We start from the raw sequence: 9,223 nt of genomic DNA, 5'->3' as shown, positions 1-9,223 counted from the left end.
ATGAATAAATAAATCTTTAAAAATAAATAAATAAATAAATAAATCTTTAAAAAAAAGTTCTCTAAGTCATAATTCTACAAAAGGCTTAATCAAAGTTACTGGAGTAGTTACTTGGCCTGGAGTATGTATGGTAGTGGTGGTGGTGGGTGATAAAGTTAATGTGCAATTATAAAAAGTCCATGTTACTGAAAAGTATTTGGTTTGTTTTATTTGCTTATAATTCAAGATTGAATCCCGTTTGAATAATGTTATACTTTAGCAGACAATGAGTAAAGTAAAAACATTTAGTATTTATCCCATTGTATTTAGTGAGCTTTCCTGGCAAATGACAGCTAAGTGAACCTTCTTGGGGCACAGTTAAGCTGCCTTTTGCAAGTCTGTATACATCATTGACAGATAATGTATATATATATATATATGTGTGTGTGTGTGTACATACATACCTATACCTACACATATATATGTATAGGTATAGGTATGTATGCTTATATATTTACATATTTCATATACACATGAAAATCCCTATATTATATTTATTTGCACATCTTTGTTCTGTGATTACCACCGTCTTCATTTCCATGCCATGTCTAAAACTGTCATTAAGGAAGGAAAAAATAGGATGTTTCAGTGCACATGAGAGTTCCACATAGAGAAACTGCAAAAGGCAGGAGTAAATGGCTTCCTTCATTTCTATGATGTCATACACAATTCTCACAATCCTCTAGTTCTTGGTTAAAATATTTAAATTAGTATTTATTTTTTGAGGTCAGCATTTGTCCATTTTGGTATCTCCATGTATTGCTTAATCATCACTCAGGGAGTGTATAGCAAATAATTTGTCATTAATAATTAAAATGCTGATATTTAAGAATAAATTATTTAAAAATGGGAGCTAAGTCAATGCTAACCTTACAGTAAAATATTTTTTCCTTTACTCATTAAACAACAGTGGAAAGCATAGAGTTAGCATGGAGAATTCCTATTAAGAAACACTGACATGGGTTGAAAAACATTAAAAAGTAGAAGCAGTTGATGACAGTGTTAGGGGACTCTTTCATTCCCTGTATGAAAAACAATTTAGAACTAATGCTTCATTCCTAAAGTCACCTTTGAGACTTGGTTTCTAGTATATAACTTAACATACATTTGATCACACATGCTAACAACAAAGGAAAACCATAAGTAAGAAACCATCCAGAAACATGTAGAGCTTTTAACATGTTTTTGGTAAAACATGTAGATCTTTTAACATGTTTCTGCTAATCTCTTTTGTTCTTTGAAAAGACTTCTAAATCAAGAATTTCAAATAGAAGTAGCCAGATTGAAGGTCTATTTATTTCTAGCATATACAAACTCAAGCTCATCTTCTGATGGCTACATGTAAAGACAATTGTTTGGTGTGTGTACAGTTACAGGTATTTTCTAATGACATAAATGTTTTTCCTATTTTTCTTTTAAGTTGAATACTTATGTATGAAATGAACCTTTTCTGCTTTTATCTGGTAATTTACTGTTAGTGTTGCTAAGGTTTAGTGGTGGGGGAGCCAGTAGGAGGTCCTAGAATGAAAGTATTAACTCCCTGAAGAAACAGAATTCTAAAGCAATGTAGTGACAGCAGTTTGGCACTAGTCTAACACAAACAGGTTTTAACATGCAAATCCTGTTTTGTTGTTCTTGTTTTCCTGGTACCCAAACAAAAGCAAGATAATCATTTTTACCCCACCCACAATTGTTCAGAATAAAGAAAAGAAAGACATTTTTCCTATTTGTTTTTGAGAGTCTGAGTCTGTAGAAAAACTCAGGCTGAAAACAGAGGAAAACAAATATTTGTTTATTGATGAACATACGTCCAGTATAATGCTTATTTAATGGTATCAGATAACACCAATTGCTAACATTTCTATATACAGAGGCACATGCAGAAGGCAATATAATAAATAGGGTATTGCTGTCTACAGGATTGGCACTGTGCAAAGTTTGGAGTAATGAACAACTTGAAAATGTATTAAAAGAAGAATTTTTAGTCACAAAAATTTGTGTGCAATTTCAGGAGGGCTTCAAGAATAGTCCCTAAGACAAAGACTGGATAGTAATTATGGGTCATTATTTCTGCAAACACATTCTACTGTAGATAAGTGTATTTAAATTTTTGGAAAAAAAAAGCTACATCCCTTCAATTCAGGTTTTCATTTTTATAAATTAACATTTGCTTGTTTGATTGTTTGCTGAATAGCTGTACCCAGGACTATAAACTCCATGGAGATTTACCATATCATTCTGCATGATGAACACAGTTTCTGGTACATTGTAGTAACTCAAATATTGGTCAAATAAATTAACAAGTGAGTGGATATTTGATATTAAATACAGAAGAAGTTAAGAGAATACAGCTGAGTTATATGTGCAAGCATTGTCAGGGCAAGTCTGAGTGGGGAGGCGGCACTATATTAACCCACATTTATTGAACAGCTATCTTGGGTTGGGTCTTTGGCAATGTATGGGTTAAGGTCACCTAGAGGTTGTTTTTGAAAGGTAGGCCATTTTCATCATCACAGAGGCAGAGAAAAAACCTTGTGAGTGAAGGGTAATGGGCTTAAAGAGTGATATGGAATAGGCATAGTGGATGGGAAAGCAGATGCACCTGGTGGATGATCGGTAATTGAAGAAAACATAGTGGGACCATGTTATGAACTGTTTTGACCAAGATGTCAAGTAAGTTGCATCCTCCATAAGCAGACCCGGGAATAAAAATTCATGTACAAGTGACATCATAAGAATATGCCCCTGGAAGAAATGAGGAAGAGAGTAAAGGGACAGAAACCAAGAAAGGCAAGCAAGGGATGTTTTGTATTCAGGTAAGTTCCCTGATTCAGCCTGATCCTGCCACGAGTTCTGGAATATAAATTATTCCTCCCAGGTAAGGGAACTGGCACTCATATCCCCACAATAGGAATCAGCTATCGTGTGCCTCACAGGTGTAAACTCCTTGGCCCTTCCTGTTTTCTCTTAGGAGCTAGAAACTCAAGGTCGACATCAGAAGAGAGGAGCATGTGTTGATGGCCACCGGAAACAAATAAACACCTTTGCGAAGTGGAGAGCATGCAGAAAGGTCATAGGCACCTGTGCACAGCACAGGTGGTTTGACTTGAGAGGCAATAAAGGGCCATCATAGTGGTCCCCAAACCTGGATGCACATGATGAACACCAGAGGAACTTCTAAAGAAAAATTAATGAGTTGGATCCATCCCAGATAAATTAAATCAGAACCTCTTAAGGCAGAACATGGGCATCAGTGCTTTTTAAAAGTCCTTCCCTTGGAATCAAAGGATCAACTGGATTATAGGCTTCTGGCCCAGGATATGACAGAATGTAAGTAGTATTTTGGGATATATAAATGGGCATTTATAGGCAGGATTGAAAAGGGAAAAAAACTGGAGAAGGCAGAGTTTTGGCAAAAGCTTATGATGTAGACATTGGTGGCAGAGGAAATGGAGTTAAAGAACAAGTTTGACAGATACTTTAAGGAAAAATGCCAGAGATTTGAAAATTGGTTCAATGTGAGGGCTTGCAGAGATGAAAGTGTTAAAGATCACTTAAAAATATCCTGGTTGGGGATTTCACTTTGAAATAATGTTCTTTGAAATAATGCTCAGACTATGTGGGAAATTGTATCAGCACAGACAGTTGGCATTTTCAGTTGGAAAAAGAGAAGATATTTCTTAATTATGAGGAGGTTTGTCATGGGAGCTTGATTGTTCTTTAGTCACAACTTAGAAATTCTGCTAACTCTTTCATGCTAAAGTTATTATTTAGATTATTGTGATCCTTGATATAATAGAATAAAACATATCTTAAGTGGCCCAAGAAATTTGTTTTCATGCAACTTGGAACTTGGGTATTGAGAAGATGGTGTTCATAATCCTTTTATACTGTGGTAGTGTCAACATTCTAGTTATCAAAATCAGCATGGGTTACTTCCACTATTAATATTGCTGTATATAAAGCTTTCAGCCATCTATTTTTTGTTTTATCTTAGTCATAAATTGCATTCCTTGACATAACTTAGATTAGTAGATTTATCTCGAACTTTTCTATGCCTTTTTAATATGGCAAGATGTTTCTCACATTTGTGGAGTAATAAAAACAATTTTTTGCCCCTTGACACTATAATTATGTGAGCAGTTGAAGTTTACAATTTGCCTTAACTTTGTAGAATTTCTTATATATGTATGAAACAAAAGATAGACAACTAATAGTGCCATATTTTGTAAAAACACTTTCTCAATAAGTCACATCAACAATCCAGCATTATAGTACAGCAAGTATTATTATTCCCATTATATAGGTATGGTAGTTGAGGCCAAAAGAAGTAAAATACTTGGGTGTGTTTGCAAGTACATAAAGGAATTGGAAGGAAGCATGAAATCAAGATTTTTATTTCCCAGTGTAAATCTTTATACACTGCTCTCTTTCCACCGCACTAAAAAACGGATTCTTCTGAGTTCTACTTTTCCTAGATAGTGATCATTCAAATTTGGTTATCTCATTTTGCTGTATGTGAACTGTGGTTTTTAATTTGGAGCACCAGCAGCAGCAACACCTATCAGTATGATACTATCTATTACATACTAGCCTTGTGCTTGGCCTTCACAAATATGTTCTCTAATCCTCTTAATAATTCTATATGTGAGATAAATAATAACCTTATTTTGTAAATAAGAAAACTGAGGCTTATTTTTAACTGAAAACAGTTACATTTATTAGGCATTATAGTTCAAAGGACAGAAGAAAAGGAAAAATTACATTTTAAAGTTCGTACTATAGACATTTATTGAAACTATTTTTTAAATATTTTTCTTATACCCATGCTTAATGTTTTACTTAGATTCTAGTTGATTTTCTCTGTGATAGGGTTTTTAGAATTACTTCTCTTATCTCCCATAAGACCACTATTAGTTTTTATGTTTGTGATCAGTTGTATCAACCACTGTGGCTTGCAGTAATTTCTGACCTTCACATGTATTGTCCTAGTTTTATTTCTTTAGTTCTTCCTGTCACCCCATAGTCCCACAACTGGGATGGAAACAGAATCCATTTTGACCAAGCAGACTATTCCATCCAGTCAGCCTTAGTGATCAGTTCTTTTAGGAATGGGCAAATAAAACTATGTAATAAAGAATTTGGCTTTTCTTCAAAGAGAAGTCTGGCATTTGCCCACATTCCTGAAAGGTAACTTCTGTTCTCTTGGGATTTCCTGCCAGAAGTGTCTTTGGAAGTTAAGGTGGCCCCTTGGATCACACTTATAGTTTAAACAAAATAACTTCTTAGGATGGGTCCTCATAAATGTGATAGCCAGGAAGTATGCCTGATGGAAATTGAGTTAAACCACATAGGTAATTATTCAATCAATCATGACTGTAAGATTAAATGCTACTAAAAATAGGGAAGCTTGTGGAACTTTTTTGGCAGTATTTTTAGGTTATCGTCATATACTGGTGTTGGGAGAGTAATGTGTCCTGAGGATGATTGAAAATTTATATCTGGAACACTTGCAAGCACTGTCTTATCTTTTCCTTTGGGTTGTTTTATCTTGTATTCCCCTGCTATTAAAAAAAATTGTAATAAGTCTAAAGTTTTGTAAGTCCTGTGAGTTGTTTTAGCAAATCATCAAACTTGAGGGTCATGTAACCCCTTAATTGTAACTAGCTGGTCTGAAGTAAGGGTGACCCTTTGGGGTTCTTGAACTGTGGTTGTTATATGAGTGAGGGAAGTTTTGTGGGCATAGTTCTCTCTGATTTCTTCGGTTTACACATTGCAGTTGATGTCAGAAGTTTAAGACTTGTTAGTTTGGACAACTATATCTTCAATCTGGTGTTTGAGCAATTTTGGTAAGAACTAAAGACATTATTCCATATGATTACTTTTGGAGGGGTAGAAGAATTTTATTCCTGAAAGTGTTAATCTGGGGGTGATAAGCAGAAATGATGTGGTTGGGTTACAATAGTGGTGGTCACCTAGCTAGGTAGAGTAATAAAATCACAAAATGGAAAGAATCTTGATTATACTGTTTGAGTCCATTAGTATCACTGTGCCAGATGCCATATATATCCACTCATATCTTTCTGATGCAGTAAATCACTAAATTTCCTTTTTTTTTGTTTTTTTTGTTTAAACTTTCTTCTACCATTACAATCAAAGAGTTTGTCAAATATCAGTTTATTGCACCCAGTGTTTCTACTGGTGAATCAAAAGCTTCACATGGATATTAAGTAAAAATTTTAACCAGGAGTCTCCTTACTTTCAAGTAACACTGACTGTCACTTAGAACTTCATTTAGAATATACATTTGTCTATCTTATTTTTTTTTAAAGATTTATTTATTTATGCATACAGAACTGAGGTAGAGGCCAGAGGTGCAGAGGTGATGAGAGGATTCACCAGAGACAGTGGGGAGCAGAACAGGCCGACTGACGAAGTACACTGCTGAGGCAAGCAACGGGCAGGTCAGGAGAGGTCTGCCAGCCCTGTGAGTCACCTCTGGGGCTGGGGGTTGAATTCATGCTGAAGTGGCTTTAGCTTCTTAGTGCTGTGCTTTAACCCACTGTGCCACCAGGGAGGACCCTGTCTATTCTTTATTAAGAAAGATTTCTATGAAAACATTTCATTAATTAGTGTCTATTCCCTGAATTATATAGTCAGTGTTATAGTTCTATCTATATTATTTGTTTAAATTATTTGTGTGGAAATTGAGAATAAGGGGGGAGGTATAAAATCAAAAAAGATTCTGGAAAAGCACATACAAAAATCAAATCAAAATGGGTACAAGATTTGGGCATAAGATCTGAAACAATAAAATATATAGAAGAAAATATGGGTAAAACACTATAAGACATAACTCTCAACAACAGTGTAATTTTTTTGTTCTTTTTTTTAACATAATTTTTCATTTTGTGCATTTTTCATCTCAGTTGTAATCCCATGGGCTACCCACCACCAGTTCACCCATGTGTGTCATCACTATAATCCAGCCAACAACATATTTAAAGTCTCTTCACCCTAAGCAAAGAAAATGAAAAGATAAGTACATGGGACTATATCAAACTGAAAAGCTTCTGCAGAGCAAAAGAAACATTAATCAAGACAAAGAGAAACCCTACTGACTGTGAAAAAAATCTTTGCACTCCATAAAACAGACAAGGGACTGATCACACAGATATATACAAAGAGCTCATTCAAATCAACCAAAACGAAACAACCCAGTCAAGAAATGGGCAGAACTTAAAAGAATTATCCAAAGAGGGATTGCAAATGGCCATCAAGTATATGAAAAAAAATGTTCAACATCCCTCATAATCAGGGAAATGCAAATCAAAATCACAATGATACCACTTCATACCAGTGAGAATGGCACGTATCAAAAAACTAACAACAGCAAATCTTGGCAAGATGTGTAAAAGGAACTCTCCTACATTGCTGATGGGAATGAAAACTGGTGCAGCCACTATGGAAAGCTGTGTGTAGATTCCACAGACTATTAAAAATGGAGCTACCATACAAGCCAGAAATTCTACTGTTAGGAATCTATTCAAAGGACACAACAATGTTAATTTAAAAAGATGCATGCACCCTGATGTTTATTGCAGCACTGCTTACAATATGTAAATCCTGGAAAGGATGCCCAAAACTAGATGGCTGGATCAAGAAGATGTGGTATAAATATACACTGAAATACTATTCAGCAATCAAAAAGATAGTCATGCCATTTGCAATAACATGGATGGCGCTGGAAGGGATTATGCTCAGTAAAATAAGTCAGAAGGAAAAAGAAAAATATCGAATGGTTTCACTTACAGGAGGAATTTAAGAGAACCAAATAAGACAGGGGGAAAAGAGTGTATCTCTATTATAGTACAAAATACAACAAAACAATACAAAAACAAACAGACAAGTATAAAAAAGAGAGATCCTATGGGGGACATAGAGGGATCAGAAGGAGGTGAAACCTGGTGAAATTTTTAGTATATGTTAATACGATTCCTAATATTAAATTATCTTTATATATAATTTGAGTTAACTCCTACTTGGTCATAATGGATGGTTATACATAATTCAGCTACATTTGTTATTTTACTATTTCATGTAGGAGCTATATTGGTAAAATCACTCAATTTGTATGTTTATTTGCTATATATTTTATATTTGCTGTATATATTATTGTGGTATGATTGGCATCTAAAAGTTGTATGTATTTAATGTATACAACCCAATGAATTTGGAGCTAAGAATGTATCCATAAAACCATCATCATCATCATGAATACTAAAGATATAGGTATCACTTCCCAATACTTTCTCCCACTCTTATGATGATGATGTATATGTGTAGTAAGAAAACTTAACATAAGATTTACCCTTTTGGAAAATTTTAAGTATATAATATTGTGAGCTACAGGCACAAATGTATACCAAATCTTGGAAAACATTTTATCTTGCATCTATTAGATCTTTATACTGTTAGCTCCAGATTTCTCCCATCTTAGGTCCAAGTAACCACTGTTACTTTCTGATTACTTGAGGTTGACTATTTAGATTCCACAGATAAGTGAGATAATTTACTATTTTTCATTTCTGCTTTATTTTACTTTATATAATGTCCTCCATTTTACTGCAAATGAAGAAGTTTTTTAAGGCTGAATAATATTCTACTGTATGCTTATTTAAACTCTATCCATTCAAATGTCAATGGATATTTAAGTTGATTCCATGACTATTATGAATAGTACTTTAGTGATCGTAGAAATCTCTCTGATATTCTGATTTGAATTTGCCTTTTTTTCTAATGTGATCATATTTAATTTTGAGAAATTGGCACTAACTTGTCAAAATAAATTTACTGAGAAAACAGCCCAAAGTTTTTATTTAACAGGAAATAAACTATGCAGTGTTTATTTAATTCCTTCCCTCCATATGGGAAGTTTTTAGCTATTGTTTCTTTAAATAAGTTCTCTGTTCCCCTCTGGAGTACCAATGATTGTTTTGACTCTCTTAATGCTATCACATAGGTCTCAAGTTGCCTCTTAAAAAAAGAAAAAGGGACTTCCGGAAGATGGTGGCAGAGTAAAGACGCCAAGATCACCGCGTCCAAGCCTGCATAGGAACTGAGGACTGAAAACGGACTATAGACTCACTTACTACAAGTTTTAACCCAAACGAAAACACTCTGG

General features: G+C 34.4%; 1 protein-coding gene across 1 annotated transcript in view; it reads left to right on the top strand.

Annotated features, from left to right (window-relative positions):
• Nucleotides 1–9,223, top strand: part of SPATA31D1 (SPATA31 subfamily D, member 1) — a 66,228-nt gene that overhangs the window by 30,889 nt on the left and 26,116 nt on the right. Inside the window, exons 6-7 of the mRNA XM_012721246.1 lie at nt 2,776–2,855; nt 3,011–3,135. Coding sequence (XP_012576700.1) covers nt 2,776–2,855; nt 3,011–3,135 — 205 coding nt within the window. The remainder of the gene's footprint in view (nt 1–2,775; nt 2,856–3,010; nt 3,136–9,223) is intronic.

This window comes from Condylura cristata, unplaced genomic scaffold (genome assembly GCF_000260355.1).
Source record: "Condylura cristata isolate star-nosed mole 26May11 unplaced genomic scaffold, ConCri1.0 scaffold00006, whole genome shotgun sequence".
NCBI lineage: Eukaryota > Metazoa > Chordata > Mammalia > Eulipotyphla > Talpidae > Condylura > Condylura cristata.
This window is presented reverse-complemented; position numbering and strand designations above follow the sequence as displayed.